General features: G+C 39.4%; 1 protein-coding gene across 1 annotated transcript in view; it reads right to left on the bottom strand.

Moving 5' to 3' along the window:
• Positions 1 to 10,554: 10,554 nt before the first annotated feature.
• Positions 10,555 to 19,032, bottom strand: part of LOC136876537 (phosrestin-2) — a 455,062-nt gene continuing 446,584 nt past the window's right edge. The window contains exon 8 of the mRNA XM_067150580.2: positions 10,555 to 11,442. Within this exon, the coding sequence (XP_067006681.1) occupies positions 10,903 to 11,442 (540 nt within the window). The 3' untranslated portion in view covers positions 10,555 to 10,902. The remainder of the gene's footprint in view (positions 11,443 to 19,032) is intronic.

Genomic DNA, 19,032 nt, shown 5'->3' with positions numbered 1-19,032 from the left:
AAAATAATACTTTTCTATCGGTAGTGAAAATGCTTTTAAATTTCACTACATATTGTTGAAGACGCGACCTTGTACTCGACTTCTCTTTTGGCATTATTTTGCAGGTTACGACACACGCATTTACGGTGAATCACTGTTTCAATAAAAAGAATAGCAGCGGACACTGAAGGAAATATTTCTTATAAATCCATACAAAATCACACGACCACGGGAATGATATATGGACCCGAACAGCTAACCTTACTCTCAGGAGTGATGAAATTCCACTACCTAATGGTGGGGCAATATTCTTCCGAGTCCCCCATGTCGTAACGGAATTACGTCACCTTATCCCTCCGTGATTGCCTTTCGCTGATATTCTATAAACAAAACCCGAGAGGGCTGACTCATAAAGAGTTGGAATGACATCATGCAAGGATACATCTTGTGCAGCAAATCAAATTGGTGTCTAAATGTAACGACGTAGCCAGTGACCAGCAACCTTTAGAACTTATGGAGGGAAGTCCATAAATAGCCGAAACATTCAGATACATTATGTTAAATACACTGTTAAAAACAATACCGTATTCGTAAAATGAAAATATGAGCATTGTTTTATAACAGAGAAGCATTTTAAATTTTATTGATCAACAAATATTGGCGATTTATGTGCTTATTATAGATTTTCTTAAAATATGTATTTACATAAAAAATTGTGGAAATATGTGTTTTTATGTGAAATAAGATTCAGTTTTTACACTTGGGGATGCACAATAGGAATAATGAACTTCGTAACTTGCGTTAAACTTATGCAAAAAAATATGTAATTGCATAAAAATCCGCTCCCTCGAATAGCTTAAGTAATAACACCATTAGTCATCTTATCTGTTGACCTAAGAATGCCTGCGCCTAAATTTCTCCTCTGTTACCTCTTTCTTATATCCATAACTCACACCAGCATATTTTATTGAGGGGCATTTGATTTTCCAATACATTCACTTGCTATTTACATATTTGTCGTCATCCGACTGTCCTCAGTTTTAATCCATTTTCTATTAATTTCAACTTTCTGTACTGAATTATTTTCTTCCTTAATTACACCGCATGTGTGCGAGTTCTAATCCCGAAAGCTTGACACTCTTTCCTTTGAGGAAATATTCTAAGCTATGCAAATGTATAACTTTCGGCCATGGAAAATATCGAAATATGGATGCAATTTTAACGACGGTGCACACCTTCGTTTCGGGATAATTGGTGGCTAATCTGTAAGTCTTATCACAAATCAGAAAGCACAATCGCCATTCATTTTGGAGAGATCTACAACTTTGGTCCTATGACTTTTTATCGTATTTCTATTCCTTATACGTAAAATAGAGCTGTATTTCTCGATTTCAAGTTAATTTTGTACTTTCACACGTATATGTTAACATTAATTTGGCACACTTATACGAAAGATAGAATCATGACATTCGGCACGCACATAGGCATGACCAGTGCCAATGTGATAGCCAAATTTTATGATTCTATCTGTCACATGAGTATCACAAATATAAAGTAGTTTGCGAAAACTGTACAAAATTTCACACCCAATGATTCTAAATCTAACACATAAATATAGGAGATACGAGAAGATGTCATGGAACCAACCATGTAGAACACTGAAAGAGGCGTCTGATGGTGAGGTCCGTTTGCAGATATGTCGCAGAGTTTCAAAGCAGTAACTCTCGAAATAAAGGACTGCACTTCTAGAGTGTGTCTCTACATTGACTATTTTGGCGACATTTCTGTACAGTTATCCGTTTCAGGTGTAATAATGACCATCTGCATACTTTTAGCTTTGGTGTCTGTTTTTCTGTTTGTCTGTTTGTCTATAACGTGGAAACTACTGGATATATTTCCACCAAAATTCATATTTAGAATCCACCTGTCCTTGGGTAGGTTTCAGGGAAAATACTGTTTCTAAATCCATGAAATGACTGGGGGGTTTATACGAAACCGAAAACGTGATTTTGCACTCCCACAAAATGTACACAACCAAACTTAATATAAATCTACCTGCCTTAATGGAAATTAATTTTTAAACATTTTTTCTCATGTGCATCATTTCGATAAGAGGATTTATAAGGGAGATATCATTAACCGGACTTAACTTAAGAACGGGCGCGTGTTGAGCGTATTTCTTATAACTTGAAAACTATTGAAGGTTTTTGAACCAAACTTTATATTTAGCATTCACCTTTCCAAAGATAGATTTTAAAGGTCAATAACATTTCCTGTTCCTGGAATGGACTGGCGGTCTATAGGGAACCGAAATGGTGAATTTACTCTTCCACAATATATACAGTACATGACCAACCTGACTGGAAATCGACCAGATTTGTTGGAAATCCATTTCTAAAACTTTTTTCATGTGTATTTTCTCGACAGAAAGATTAATAAGGGAGATATCATGACTGGTCGGTTTTGCAGGGTAAGTCCAGCAGACATAGACCAAAAGGTGTTGTACGTGGAGCAGATTCCTTATTTATCTATATAAGTAAAATCCTAACGACTGTGTGCCTGTACATTGACTATTTTTGCGAAATGTTCGCACAGCTACGCGTTTAAGGGGTAATAATAACAACCATCTGCATTTTTTAATTAGTTTCCTGAAAGTCCTAATTTTAACCCTCCTCGCCCAAAATCCACATTCCGGCATAATCTGCCAGACAAAAAAGAAAACAGAAATTTGGAAAAATTATACGTTTTAGCCTGTAACGGACAGAACATTTCCGGGAACTTTAAATTTTTCACTTTTTTCTCTGAAGAATATCGAAATATGGAGGCAATTTCAATGATGGTGCAGATATTCGCGAAGTCCTGTCACATAAGGGAAGGCACAATCTCCGTTCAATTTGGAGTGATCTACAACCTTGGTTTTATGACTTTTTGTTGTATCTGTATCCCTTTTACGTTTGATTTTTGTCTATTTCTCGATGTTAAGTAAATTTGGACTTTTCACATGCATAATTCATACTTTCAATCACTTATAAGAAAGATAGAATCATCAAACCCTACACGAAAATTGGCCCACCCAGTAGCCATATGTGAGCCAAATGCTATGTATGTAGCTGTCACATAATTATCTAAAAGGTAATGCAATGTGAGATAATCTTACAAAAATGTTACCCTATTCAACGTTTCTAACTCAGTCTGACCCATAAATAGATCATATATCATACGACCAGCCATTTAGGCCGCTAAATCTGACGTCTTATGGTACAATCCTTTGTCGATATGACGTACCGTTTTGCAGCAGTCAATCTGTAAATGTAGGTCTGCAATATTTTAAGCATGCATATACTTTCCTATGTCGACCTATATATATTCACTGATGTCGTCCTGTAGCGATCAAGGAAGGGTGTGTATGCTATTGTAATCAGTACTCCCCACACCGACTTTGACGGGCAGTAGGAATGGAGTCCTTCTCCAACACCTGTGTAACTGACAGGAAGGCCTACCGTTGTGGTGAATAATTCACTTCTCGATTTGACTTGCAGAAGGCAAGGGAGCATGCAATGTTGTTTAAAAGTCCCCTACCCGATTATGTTTGGCTGTAGGCAAGGGTACCCGCCCTTATAAACAAATGTATCTATCTAAAATGTGACTGGTATTAGGCATAGTGGCCTGCTATTTTGATGGAAACTCACCAACTTGGTGTGACTGGTAGTAAGATGGCTGGCTGTAGGAAAAGGGGCCTGTCGTTATAATTATAACTGCACAACTCAATTTCGACTTGTAGTAGGGATGTTGCCAAACATTCTAATGAAATGAAATGCCGTATGGCTTTTAGTGCCGGGATATCCCAAGACGGGTTCGGCTCGCCAGGTGCAGGTCTTTATTTGACACCCGTAGGTGACCTGCACGTCGTGATGAGGATGAAATGATGATGAAGACAACACATACAACCAGCCCCCGTGCCATTGGAATTAACCAATTAAGGTTAAAATCCCCGACCTAACACACAACCAATACTTAATATACTTCTTGTGATTCGCACAACTATTCCCATATTTTCTTAATTGCAATGTTCTTTTATCATGATTTAGTTATACTCCCAATTACCGCGAAAATTTAAAATCATTTTTAACGAATATTAATTGTTTCTTATATCAACACAAGAAGTGCTTCTTTATTCAACCTATTCACATAGCACTCCAATCTCTAACCATAAAATAATGCCGTATTCCTCCTATCTTTCATCTCCGCTAAAGAAATAAACCTCTTGAAAGGATAGTTAGATATTGGCCACGCGCCAACTCAGGGCACAGCAGGAAATTCCGAATTATTACGTATAACACAATGCAATTATTTAAGTATTGACTGGTTGCTATTAATACCTCAGACCTGTTGGATTAGCCCGATACTGTTGCTTAACAGCTCGGCTTCTATCGTTAAAGTTAAATGATAGAATCTTGGTACAGTCAGTTGGCATTTAGTTCTGGTTATTTGTGTATACATACAGGCACTTTTAGAAACATCTCACTTAAAATTCTGGAGCTCTGACTTCTCTTAAACCTGTCGTGGTTTGGGGGAAATCATTTTCTCACTAAGGCTACAAAATCATGCTTCCCAGCGCAAAAATCATTACATCTGCATCACATATAACGTCTAAAGTTTAACCAGTTCAGTATTCTAGTTTAAACTCGTTCTATTGTTATGTATTTTAGGCACATCTTCCGTACGGAGCGAACAAATTAATTCAACGCATTGTATTTTTAAACCACATTGTATAATTAGTGTCCTTGAAAGTATATCCTTTCAACTAAGAAAATGTTTAAGATGCAATATTAATACTCATCGCGAAATCTGTATCTGACTTAAGAGCATTTAAGGTAGTATTCAGCAATAAAAATTATTCTTGTGCTGAGTCAACCTGTACAAAATACATGTTTTAATGAATATATGCTGCTTTGTGTGGACCAAACGTGTGGTTACAGAGGTGCATGTGCTCGGGTTACTCTATACCACAACCTACATGAATATATGATAGCTCAATTCTACGACAAACAGCAATCGTGAAAACACTTCAAGGGAGGATAAGGAAGATGAAAGTCAAAGGCTACATAAACTGGAAAAAAATCGGCTACCTACTAGTGGCGTGCATTGTTCGAACTTGAGAAGGGTAACCAAGACGGAGAAACATGTGCCTTGCTGCATATGCAACCACCATCACTCATGAGTGGAACAGCAATAATTATAGTGGCAGAAGTAAACCAAGCCCGTGTGTCTAAAAGCGTATAAGTTAAAATGACTGAGTTTGCTGCAATTCGTTCGACAGGGCATGTTCGAAGCGAAGTTTTCTGACTAGTAAGGATGGCCTTGTTTGCTTTACCGACGTTGAAAGCAATGTGGTACATTCATATATAAATAAGCCCTTGTTTACAAAGAGCAACGGTCGGGAATTCGGAGGTATAAAAGGATGATGGAATGGTTCAGTTAATCATTAGTTTTAAGGTGAAGTTCACCATGCCCGACGGACGGCGTTACGGCTAAAATTCAATACAGTGAATATAAACTAATCAAGAGAGACGGTCTCAGTTCTGATGTTTGGAAGAAATTCTTGCTTGTGGTCACTGAAGACAATCGGCAGACAGGGTAATCTCCTGTGAATCGTGCAATGCACCGTTAATATATAAATTGACTTCTGATGTTTATGTCACTTACGTAATATGCATAGAGGCAATACATTAATATTATGCTCAACCTTGATTTTATTTTCAGGACATCCGTAAGATAAAAATCAGAGCTCACAAGCACTTCAGTCAAAAGGTACAAGTTTCAACTGTACACAAAATAGCCACATTACTATGCCCTCCGTTTCACCACCTGAAAAATGTTAGAATAAGGTGAAAGGAAGGCCGTAAGGGACGAAATCAGACGCATCTGTATAACAGGCCTGTATATCAGGTTCTTAATGTAATTTGCGTCAGCCTCTGTGGTGTAGTGGTTAGTGTGATTAGCGGGTTCGAATCCCGGCTCTGCCACGAACTTTAAAAATTGGTACGAGGGATGGAACGGGGTCCACTCATTCTCGGGGGTCAAATGAGTAGCAGGTTCGATTCCCTCATCCTTGAAGTGGTTTTCCGTGGTTTCCCACTTCTCCTCCAGGCAAATGCCGGGATGGTACTTACCTTAAGGCCACAGCCGCTTCCTTACCTCCTTGTCTACCTATTTCGATTTCCCATCTCACCATAAGGCCCCCGTTCAGCATAACAGATGAGGTCGTCTGCGTGAGTTACTAGCCCTTCTCCCCATTTGCTCTTGAGGTGGTAGAGGTGGGATCCGTCGCTGAGCCCGAGAGAAAAACCGACCCAGGACGGTAAACGGATGAGAACGAAAATATAATTTGTTGCGTGTAGTTACTTAAGCAATTGTATCCCAACGTCCACAAACACCTTGTTTAGTTAAAATGAGAAATTAAATAACTGAACAAGGTGTTTTGTCTCTCTATAGATCCATCATATCGCATTGTGCATGCATCGACCAGTCTACGAAAGCCTCCGAAGAAGAACAACGAATTCAGTGAGTGAAAAAGCGACAACAGAGCTGTTGGTGACGAAGTAGGGACGCGCTGCGATATAAATGCTGGTGAAGATGACGACGACCTACTGCGCTGTTGGAAAGAGCATGAAATCACTTCTCACTGTGTCAGTAAATGCTAGACGTAGGTTGTGCATTCCAGCAAGCAACGAAAGAAAGCTGGAATGCATTTTACGAGTCGTAGGTGTCAGCTAGACCCAGAGCAAATCAATGACTTGTTATCAATTCATAATTAGCATTACAATAAATAATAAATAATAAATAATAAATATGCAATTCATTCCCAATTTTGAGCTCGATTTTCTGCACTAGTCATATATCCATGGACAGAAAACCTTGAGAAAAGAGGTCTTTTTGAGGTTCATATATAACTGTATGTGTTATAAGTAGAGGCCGGATTTCCATGCAAATGCATGTTTTAAACAAGCTGGTTACACTTCACAAACTTTGCAAATATTCGTTTTATGACTTAATGATTCCAAATAACCGTTCTTTTTCCCTGCACGTTTGCATTTTTTTTCCCCTTTTCAGTAGAAAATTTATCCCCAATGCATATTTTGAAGATTTTGGATTTAATAGCGAATATATGACCTCTCTTCTGACTTTGGCGCATATATAATGTTAACTTGCATGATAGTGCCTTTTATGAATATTGGTTTGCAGTATTTGGGACCGTTTTTCCACGTTATGCAGTATGTCTGTTATTGAGAGACGGACAGAAATTATTCCTGGCATCTTATCTGACAACCGAACTTAGTACGTACGGTAGAGATCCTATAAACCGATTAACCAAGCACTTTCTTATCTGTTGTTTGAGTAAACATTGAAGTAAGCCGGAAAGCTGGACGTCGATTTCTGTAATTCCTAGGAATAAGGTGTCCCAGTTATAAAATGCTATAAACTGAACCTAAATTGTGCATTACTAAATGACGGCTCAATTTTTTCTATGTTAGACGAACAAAACAAATTGGGTATCACACTTCTGTGACGCCGTGTTATTGAGATATCAGCTTAAAAATCTTGGTTCTGGACTGAATCTTCCGTTGTTATTCTGGAATTTCCTACCCGGAATTCTCACTCATCACACGTTTTTGTTATCATAGCTTCAAACTTCAGGAGTTAGTGAAGACATCATCTGCAATCATCGCATGGAGAAGTAGCTGCGGCAGCTAAAGATAAGCTGAATAAAGTGATCCGTTCAAATCCTGATTTTGAATTCGTACTGTGGTGAAAATTCAAAGATGTACAATTTGACCTCACTTTATCGTACATGTCTTCATTTAAGTATGCACCTGACACTTCTTATGTCGTAGGAAAGTCTTTTTCTGTGCTTAGGAATGTGCTAACAGATAAACGGATGAGCTTAAATCAAGTGCTCAGTCATGATTCCACCATTGACCCAAAAGTGTAATGTTTGGACAGATAAACGTAAGCCAGACGAACTTAACAGACTATGGCTAAGCAGGTACGGAGGGAGGCGAGCACTCATATAGCGCATGAAGGAGCGAGTATCAAGGGATAAAAAACAAAATTCGGTCATAGCCATACTCGATAAATATGAACCGAGCATAGAGAGTGTTTTGAATATAACCACGAGTAACCTTAGAATCGATTGTGAATAATAAGGTTGAAGTATAGCTTAGGTTGTTCAACTGATTAACAGGTGACGCCATTTTAGGTTAATTGACGAGGTGGAGAATTTTAATGTATATAAATAAAGCATATGTTTGGTAAAAGTGCCAAAAGCAACATATGCGAATGGGTGGGAAGATTTAAAAAAAAATGCCTAATGTTATATCTAATGAAGAACTATGGAATCATGCAAATTAGAATCATATCGAAGTCCAAATGAAAACACGAAAATAAAGATTTTTTTGGGTACACGGTCCCTAAGAATCAGACAACGTATGAGGGGTAGGCCAAAGATAACACAGAGATTAGCACTGGACGAGGTGATAACAGGAATACGAAAGACTTAGGAGAAGTGAAGACGATGGTCGAAAGCAAAATCCGGTGGTAATGCATTGTTGAGGCCCTATGAACCAATCCCAAGAGTAAGAGAACATATGGCAAATAAGTCAATATATTATTTGTCAAAAATTATGTAAAACTGAAGTACAATGCATGGACAAATTTGAGAGATTGAATAGCACACGTATTACATAGATGATGTACACCTTAAAATTCGTGTTACGAAGAGGAACGGCATCTTGGCATTCATCGATGGATGTTTTGACTCGTGAAACCTACCAACACCAAAAGTCCCTACAGATGCCATCAGACCCCTTTCCTCCTCGTAACACGATTTTTATGGTGTACATCATCATTACATTGGTAATGAACTCGGTTTTTTCGATGTTGATCAGGGGACCTATTATACTTTTCTATTCTTCTTGACGATATGATTTACGTTGCACCGACACAGATTGGTCTTATGGCGACAATGGGTTGGAAAGGGATAGTAGTGAGAAGGAGGCAGACATCCCTTCAATTAAGGTACAACCCCCTGCATTTGACGGGTGTGAAAATGGTAAACCACGGAAAACCATCTTCAGGGCTGGTGACAATGAGGTTCGAGCCCACTATCTCCCGAATGCAAGCTGACAGCTACATGCCTCAAACCGCGCAGCCACTCGCTTTTGATATTTGTTGATTGGATACCTTGACATTAAATCCTTGCAGCTCCAAAACTGTCTATGATTATTAAAATCACCGACCGGTCCGGGATTCGAACGCGGGATCCTCTGGACCGAAGGGGTCAACGCTGATATGAAAATATGATATTGATAATGAATAAATAATATTCTCATGCATTTCTAGGTAAAATATACAGGTGTTACAGCATACGTCTAAGGCAAGAAAGGAATTCTACGTAGAACGTCCTGCGGGTGGGAATAGAACGTAGAAACCTACGTGCGTGCGTGGACATTTTATATCGTGAAAATAAACTAAAAATAAAAGAGCATAATTAATCATTTCACTTCGAAGAATGTGCAAAATTTAAATAACTCTTATGAACTCGACAATCAGAAATAACCTTTTAATTTACCACAATTTTCTAATGAATTCATCATTTTTCCCGAGATGTTAATTTATAGTAGATTCTTTGCGTTTCCTATTTTATATTACCTCAGTCAGACTGTAAATTCTACTTTAAAAGGTTATATTAATATATATATATATCTGAAACATCAAGTAGTAAATATAATTTAGTTTCAAATAATTGTGTTGTTTATAGGCCTAACGTTACATACTCAACTTCTTCCTAGAAAGAAAGTTGCCTCCTTGAGTAAAATTGTATAGGTGGGGCTTTCGTTAATCTAACAATCATTTTACTATATGATGAGTTTGTACTAATACAATAAATACCAAGTATTACACATAAATTAGCTTTGATGTAGGGCTTGTACTTGACTGTGAAGGAATTCTTTATGAAACAATAAAAGCATTGCTACCATTCACTTGAAAGTTTGAAAGTTTTATTAACAATTCAAAACGTATTTCGGAGGTTGTTGTACACCTTCAAGTGGTCGTTTAGGTTTTTAGTTCGCTTGTATCAGTCTATGCCACATGACCTAATATATCTGAAATGAACAAATATATTTTTCACTTGCGATTATGGTTTATCCGTAGAATAACAATGTACGGTTCGTATGCATAATCCTGTCACCACATAGCAAGAAACAATTTATTTTACAATACAGGAGTATTTTAGAATATTTTGTATATTCCTAAATTTACAGCGCAATCTGAAGTTATATTTTACTTTTAGAAATATGAAGTCATGTGGCAGTGAATGATACAAGCGAACTAAAAATATATTTCATCAACTGAAAATAAAGCAGTTTCCAAAGCAAACAAATAATTATTGTGATTTATTAATAAAATTTCCAAGTGGCTGGTAACAACGTTTTTTATTGTTTCATAAAGAAATAAATACTTTGAATCACCAATGAAAACATATTTTCTTTATTATTGTACAAAATACTTCATTGTTTGGGGAAATATAAACACTATTACAAGTGGATAGAAATTCGATTCACATTAATACTGCCTGAGTGGTATGTAAGGGATTCTCTCTGTACACAGAGAATGTTTGATAAATGCCGATAAGTATGATGAATTATATTTTACGGTTGAGACTAGAAGAACAATGTCATATTTAGATAGTCCCCGTCACTTACGCATAGACTGTTTGATAGCGAAGCAGCACAGAGCTCTGTTTATAGCGATTCCGTTCTGAAGTTGTTTCCTACCACTGGGAGTTTGTGCATCTTTGCGATCATCCATGACTTTCTGATCGTCAGGTTCACAGCTGTCCCAGTCATCAAACACCGGATCTCAGCTGGGCTCAGGCTCACACTTCACTATGAGATCTTCCTCCTCCTTTGTGACTGTTTTCTTCTTCCTCTCCTGATCATTCTGGGTTGACGTCGATGGCGGTGTTGAGATCTCCTGTTTTGATTCTGTTGGGGATATTTCTAATGGCGCCTGCGAGAGTGGAAGGAAGCTGAAATCTGGTTCGTGAGAAGAATGCATAAGAGTAAACGGCAACTTCAAAGCTAACACACCCCCCATTGCACCAACAAGTATCTTAACCTTGACATAATACGACACATATATAGCAAATACATTTCGTTCTTCTGGTGTGTCCGACGAACACGTCACAGTGGATGCCAGGGATGTCCCAGCTTTGTTGAAGGAGTCTTCAAGGGCTATCCAGTTCTTAGTGACTCCCTTCTCAGGGTGTAACGTGTAGGTCTTATTCAGTGATGATCCAGCTGCTAGAGGGCACTCCTCTCGATTGTTAACCAACGCTACAACATTCTTGAATTTGCCGTTGGAGAACATGCAGACATCGACGTATTGTACCACAAACACCTGAAAATAATTGAACCATTTAAATTAATATTCATAAGTATGAAGAGTGCTATATCTAATAGCAGGGGAGTATTACAAGATAAATATAACATTCATTTGAAAGATAATAAATTGCCCAAATAAATATATGATGATGATGATGATGATGATGATGCTTGTTGTTTTAAGGGGCCTAACATCGAAGGTCATCGGCCCCAAATAAATATACAGATATAAGGAATTATGGACACCATAAATGTAAATAAGTAATTGATGTTTATTTAAAAACCTATAGGTCAGGGATAGAATGGAAAATATATCAACAAAATCACTCTCTGCGGGGCTTAAATTGCGTCGTTGTAATTGATCACAGTTACGGAAATTTTTCAGTGTATTTCATTATATAACAAAACACTCTAGAAACGTTATTGAGCCGAGCTGAGTGGCTCTGACGGTTAAGGCGCTGGCCTTCTAACCCCAACTTGGCAGGTTCGATCCTGGCTCAGTCCGGTGGTATTTGAAGGTGCTCAAATACGACAGCCCCGTGTCGGTAGATTTACTGGCACGTTAAAGAACTCCAGCGGGACTAAATTCCAGCACTTCGGCGTCTCCGAAGGCCTTAAAAGAAGTTAGTGGGACATAAAACAAACAACATTATTATTATTATTATTATTAGTATTATTATTATTATTATTATTATTATTATTATTATTATTATTATTATTATTATTATTATTATTATTATAAACGTTATTGAGTGAGGAACCTGGTACAGTGACAGTGATTGTTCATATAATCTACAGAACTATATTTGATTAGCCATCATGAAAAGATGACATTTATAGGGAATAAATAATATGCTCATGCATTTCTAGGTAAAACAAATAGCTGTCACTACATATGTATGTCTAAGCCACAAAAGGAGTTATACGTAGCCTATCTAACGTTTGTGTCCAAAATGCTCATTCATAATAAAAAAATAAAATGCATATTTGCTAATACATTCTGAGTGTTGATTAATATTGGTGAATGTTGTTTTAAAATGAAGTAACACTGCGCAACCACCCTGCGCCTGAGGAAGGCAACTGTGCTTCTTTCTTCGAAGTGCCATTGTATATTAACAGAAACGTCAGAAAGAACTTCATTAATGGGCAAGGTTCACGGTCTCTTTGTTTGGGAATGGTACTATTTTATTTCGCGATATTTTGTTCAACTATGACGCATACGGTGTGACAATGTATTGTACCAAAAAAAAATCATCGAGCATAAAGGACAGAACAATAACAACAAAATACTAATGTCCAACTTTACGTATAACGCTACCCTCTAACTAAGTAATTGCTTTTATAATTTGCTGTTGTGTTTGTTCTTTTGCAGCAAGCCATAACGTTCTACTAGAGCAGGGCCACTCAGGGAGCATGCGCGTGGTGCATGCACTGTGCGCGGTGCAAAAGACGACTTGGCTTGGTTGACCAGAGTGCAGACCCCCCACTCCTCGATTTGGAGCAATAGCGCTAACTCTCTCTTTCCTCACGCCTCTCTCGCTCGCTCCGCCTGTCTCCCTCTCCCCCACTTGCGCCGTAGCGCTCCAAATCCGGGCAGAGTTGAGCCGAGTATAGCCGAGTAGAGCCGAGCATAGCCGAGTAGCCCAGAGACGAAGCGTTGATCCGAGCCATACCGAGCGGCACCGAGCGGCACCGATGCACAGTGCACGGAGCTCTTGCGCCTCGCTCTGCACGCGTGAGATTTTGGGCGTTTGAGAGGCCCTGTACTAGAGGCTTAACTGCCCTCACCACTAATGACAACTTCCAACAAAATGTTATTTTCGTTTATTCTGCAATCCTTGGGCCGGTATCATTGTAAAGTGTGATGTACATTACTTGATACACAAAACAATCCTAGTAAAATGTTTTGTGAAAGTAAACAACAAATGATCATTTTATCCGTCATTCACTTGATTATAGTCATGGCAGTACACTTTTCTCGTAACTTTCACTTGTTACTGCGCCTGCCTCCGTAGCGTAAAGGTTAGCACTATCAGCTGCCGTCCTAGAAGGCCCGGGTTCAATTCCCGGTAATGCCAGAAATTTAAGAATGGTAGCAGGACTGGTTTGTGGTTAAAATTGTACATGCAGCTCGCCTCCATTAAGTGTGAGCCTGAAAAGAAATACACCACCTCGGGATGAGGATACGAGTTTACTTGTTTCTGACATTTTTTCAATCAAATAAAGTTATGCAAGGTAAATGATAAATGATTTTATTGCCTTTAATTAATTATCAGTAATCAAGGATCGTAAATTTCAGAATTATAATCATACATTATTTATTTATTTATTTATTTATTTATTTATTTATTTATTTATTTATTTATTTATTCGTAATCTGTGTACCCATCAGGGTCGGTTTTTCCCTCGGACTTGGCGAGGGGTCCCACCTATACCATCTCAAGGGCAGTGTCCTGGAGCTTCAGATTTTGGGTCGCGGGATACAACTGGGGAAGAGGACCAATACCTCGCCCAGGTGGCCTCACCTGCTATGCTGAACAGGGGCCTTGTGGGGGATGGGAAGATTGAAATGGATAGACAAGGTAGAGGGAAGGAAGCGACCATGGCCTAGCCCTTTCACTCCGACGTAGCGAGTATGGTTGCGCGACGCTCTCCCGTCCGCAGTCGGCTCGTGACGTGAGGAGAGGAAAGGCGGAGTTTAAAAGTATTGTATTTGTAATGCATATTCGCTGAAATGCTTATGAATATAGTTTTAGCACTTTTCAACCTCCTCGCACAGGAGAGTTACGATACGCGTGTTAAAAAAAAAAACAGCTGAAAGAAGCTTAACATGTCCACTAAACTTTTCAATCCGGAATTAGCTGCGTCGAATTTACATTTCTTCAGATTCAAGTTATACTTTCTCCAATTTAGTTTCCTGCTCGGTGGTTCAGGCACCTGATCTTCATCCTCACTATCTTCATCTTCAGGTGAATCATTGAAGCAGGCCGACCTTTTAGACGACGAAGCGGTATGTGGAGTAGAAAACGTGTCTGAAGTAGAAGGTGTGATTAAAGTCGTTCCATCACCACCATCAGATGATAAATCATTATCATCGTCTTCTTCAAAGTCACTACCCTGTATGAGCGCAAGAGATTCCTTCGCAGTATATCTTTCCTTCGTCAGCAGGCCTTTCACAATTTCTCAGCGATTGAAAGTTAAATCAAGAAGCTCAAGCACGTCAGCACAGCGCGAAGTGCGTAGCGTACCGAACACATTGCTTTCGTCTTCGAACTGGTTATTCCTATCATTTGGTGATCATAGCCGTAACTATTATAGACTCCCAAGACAGCAACGAGAGACCTCCAAGGCCGAACTTCCACAGCAGTCTATTGCAAAGAAACGGAAAACAGGCGAAAGACGCGCCACTTCTACAGTAGCAGTCCACCGGGAGCGCGGCACTGCTCCCTCCTGGAGCTTCAGACTTTGGGTCAGAGATACAACTGGGGAAGAGGACCAATACCTCACCCAGGCGGCCTCACCTGCTATGCTGAATAGGGGCCTTGTGGGGGTAGAAAGTGGAAGAGGTAGAAGAGAAGAGGTAAACCCCGGAAAACCATTTCTACGTTATCTGAGGTGAGAATCGAACGCCCCTTCTGCTCAGTTGACCTCCCGAGGCTGAGTGGACCTCGTTCCAGACTTCACATTCCAAATTTCGTGGCAGAGCCGGAAACTAAACACGGGCCTCCGGGGGGTGGAAGCAAATCATGCTAAGCACCACACCACAGAGGCGGACTTCATACATAATTCCTTACTTAAAATATCAATTCGCCTAACGTGTTTTTTTTTCTTCCGGCACTTTCTTCACACACTGTTGGGGTTGCAGGTGCGAATTGTGTCGCACTTATGGACTTGATCCTGATTTATCCACCGATGTCCTTACAGACGTTAAACCTCATGCGAAGGAATTTAAAAGACATGTCCAAAATCTTCAATCCGTTTGGAAACCGATCCCGCGAACCACTGAATAGAAGCCTGCTAGGCTGAACAATTCAACTAACGAGTTGGGTGTTACTCTCCCTCTTAAGAAATTAATTTCCGAGGGTAGTAGTACCATGAAAAATATTGTATCAAGGTGCAGCAGAAGGCACTTATTTCTATCTTCATGCCTTAAGCCGTAACGAATTTGGGAATATGACTGCTCTTTCACATTTAAAAACGTTTCAATAGTACGAGAATTTTAAATATTAGTAAAGAATTGTTCTGAATATCTATGATCAGAAAATAATATAATAGTCCTCCTCTGCGGTGTAGTGGTTAGCGTGATTAGCTGCCATCCCCGGACTCCCGGGTTCAATTCCGGGCTCTGCCAAGAAATTTGAAAAGTGGTACGAGGACTGGAAAGGGGTTCACTTAGGCTCGGGAGGTCAACTGAGTAGAGGGGTTACGATTTCCACCTCAACCATGCTCGAAATGGTTTTCCACGGTTCTCCACTTCTACTCCAGGTAAATGAGGGGATGGTACTTAACTTAATACCACGGTCGCTTCCTTCGCTCTTCCTTTTCTATCACTTCCATATTTCCCATCTCCCACAAGGCCCCTGTTCAGCACAGCAGGTACGGGCACGTGAGAACGGTACTGGTTCTCCTCCGCCGTTGTATCCCCAACCAATGTCTCACGCTCCAGGACACTGCCTTTGAGGTGGATGAGGTGGAATCCCGCACTGAGCCTGAGGGAAAAACCAACCCTGGACGGTAAACTGCTTAAGAAAGAAAGAAATAATAATAATAATAATAATAATAATAATAATAATAATAATAATGTATTTTCGCCCCACTAACTCCTTTTACGGTTTTCGGAGACATAGAGGCGCCGAAAGTTAGCCCCGCAGGAGTTTTTGTACGTGCCAGTAAATCTACCCACACGAGCCTGACGTATTTGAGCACCTTCAAATACCACCGAACTGAGCCAGGTTGGGACCCCCCAAGTTAGGGTCAGAAGGCCAGCGCCTCAACCATCTGAGCCATTCATCCTGGCAAGAAAGATGTCAATATAACAATTATAATTCTATATGAAAGTCCTTGTATAAATAGTTTGACTCGTAATATACAATAATTACTGATTTAATTCAACCTAAGTTCACTTTTCATGATTCACAAATGTTGGCATGGTGCTGATACTAAGAACTTCCTGTATACAAATTTGAAGGAGACTACAGAGATGTCAGTAGTACTTGGAATAGATTCCATTAGTATAAACACAGCTGCGATAAAATATCGATTATGAGTCTTTCTTTGACTCAATGCATGGGGTTTAAGGAATTGTGCACGAAAGCAGGGAAATTTGTTGGAGTGATGACTTCACTCGCGGTAAACGTTCTGGTTACATGATGTTTGTTATTGAATGGAGCATAGTAAGGGCCAGTTGGCGAATATGCTGTTAGTGTATGGCGAAGTTGAAGAAATGGATTTATTTAATGGTGATAAATGCATCACGTAATTAATGCAACTGTATCTGGTAACTGCGATGATGACTGTGGGAGGAATTCGATTAGGAAATGGACGTGCCAAGCCCTTCACACTGTTGAGAGCGCAAGAAGCTTTAAAAGTAACAAATGGGTACCGTTAAATATTTTGGACACAGTCTGTTTTTAATTAAAATGTTACTGCTCAACATTGAACAAGTACTGTTTACTGGCGTTTTTTTAATGAAATGTCCTTGAAATTTAGGTTGGGCTTTTTCTGGCAAAAAAACGATGTGACGGTCTTCATGTAACGCAGAATGTGGGTATAGATCAAAATGTGTTACATATACAGGAATATGTCGTATATTGTTTTAAAGTAGAGGTATGAGTGTACAAGACGTGACTACAGTAGCTGACGTGATGCACATGATGTCATCACAAGATGGCCACCAATTGAAGGTATATTTTTCGTGGTTTAGCTTAAAGTGTAGATGTCACGCAGTGGTGACTGAGGTGTAATTGTATTCGTCTCGAAGATATGTATCAGAATAGAAACATTAAAGTGTGACTGTAAAAAAAATTGAATAATTTGCAACTGAAAGTTGACGAATTTTGTCACACTTCACAAAAATGTCCTTAAATATAACTAACAAGCAGGTAAAAGCCTATAGCAAGCGTATGCGTGAACAAGGGATGGAATAACACTTTAATTAGGTTCAGCTGCTGAGTAAATTAGATGGCTACAGGTGCGTTGCAAACATGTGCCTACAAAGCACGCCTCTCGTAAAAGCGAAAGGCAAAACAAGTGACAAATAGTGTAATATAGATACACATGCTTTGGTTAAAAACGGAAACATTTCTGGGAAATAATTCCAATCGAATATTAATGAAGCCAGCAAGTTAAATATAACTTCTATAGATTTAACATTTGTAAGAATCTTAGATGTACGCGGTAAATTATAATACACTTCGAGTCTTTTGTCCTTATCAATGTAGTTTTAGGCCACAGACGATCTACAAACATCGAGCCAAGCTGGTGTGCACATACTATGAGTTACACTCTGTAAAGCTCTAATGGCTTTATGGCATGAATTTGGAAGTAGTAGCTCTCCTGAATAAGCTCACCAGCCATTCACAACAGTGAACGAAACCTGTATATAAGTGGAAGAGTGCATTAGACGTACGTCAGGGGTCCTGAATAATGTGTAATTTTCCGGTGACAACCGTAGTCTGTCGTTAGCTCACTTGGAACGGGTAGAAAATTCATAAGCAGCGGGATAAAGTATGAGCTGTTCCGCATCCCCGGTGATGCTGTTTATAATGTTTTATTTCGTCTCGCTTCGCGGGCATGTAGTCTCACAAAAATATTTTCTGCGATCTCATGTTTTATGTGGATCTGAAAAGGACCACTCGATGATCAGGTCCGGACGGTGGAAGGGACGTGAGGTTCGCTAACGCAGTATGTACTCGAAATGGTGACCTATGTTAATGCACATTTGGGCACGCTGTTGAACTGAGACTCTGACATGCTGAAGCGTGTTACATGTAACGGATCTGCAGGTCTCCGTAATTAGATTTCGAAGTCTCTCAGGATCTTCCGACTGTTGTGCGTAAACTAGTAGTTTTAAATGTCCCCACAAAAGAAAGTCCAGTGGTGTTAAATCTGATAGTCTGGAGGGTCAGCGGACAACTCTTCAAACAGTGGTCATTGATGGCCAAGAAAATTCAGGTAGCAGGCTCCTGGAAAATCGCCGTCAAAGAAGTGTGGGCCAAATAGCTAGTTACCCAAAATACCACACCAAACATTTACTCCCCATCGTACGTGAAATGCTGCTCCTCTTATCCAGTGGGGGTTATCAAACCATACAATAATGCATGTTGTTGCCATCCACGGTACCATTATTTTTAAACAGTTATTCATCTGAAAACAAGATTTTCGAAAAGAACACCCAATTATTTACCATTTGCCTCAGTATCCATTCACAAAAGTTGACCCGAGCTCCGAAATCTGTCCCATGGAACTCCTAGTAATAGGGATCAAAGCGTTTTCATGAAAAGACACCTATTACAGATTATTGGCTAATATTAGCCTGTTGTGCCATTGCCCGTGTACTCCTGTGCGAGTTATCCGTGATAGTGTTCAACACAACCTCTGCACTAGC

This window comes from Anabrus simplex, chromosome 1 (assembly GCF_040414725.1).
Source record: "Anabrus simplex isolate iqAnaSimp1 chromosome 1, ASM4041472v1, whole genome shotgun sequence".
NCBI classification, from domain to species: Eukaryota; Metazoa; Arthropoda; class Insecta; order Orthoptera; family Tettigoniidae; genus Anabrus; species Anabrus simplex.
This window is presented reverse-complemented; position numbering and strand designations above follow the sequence as displayed.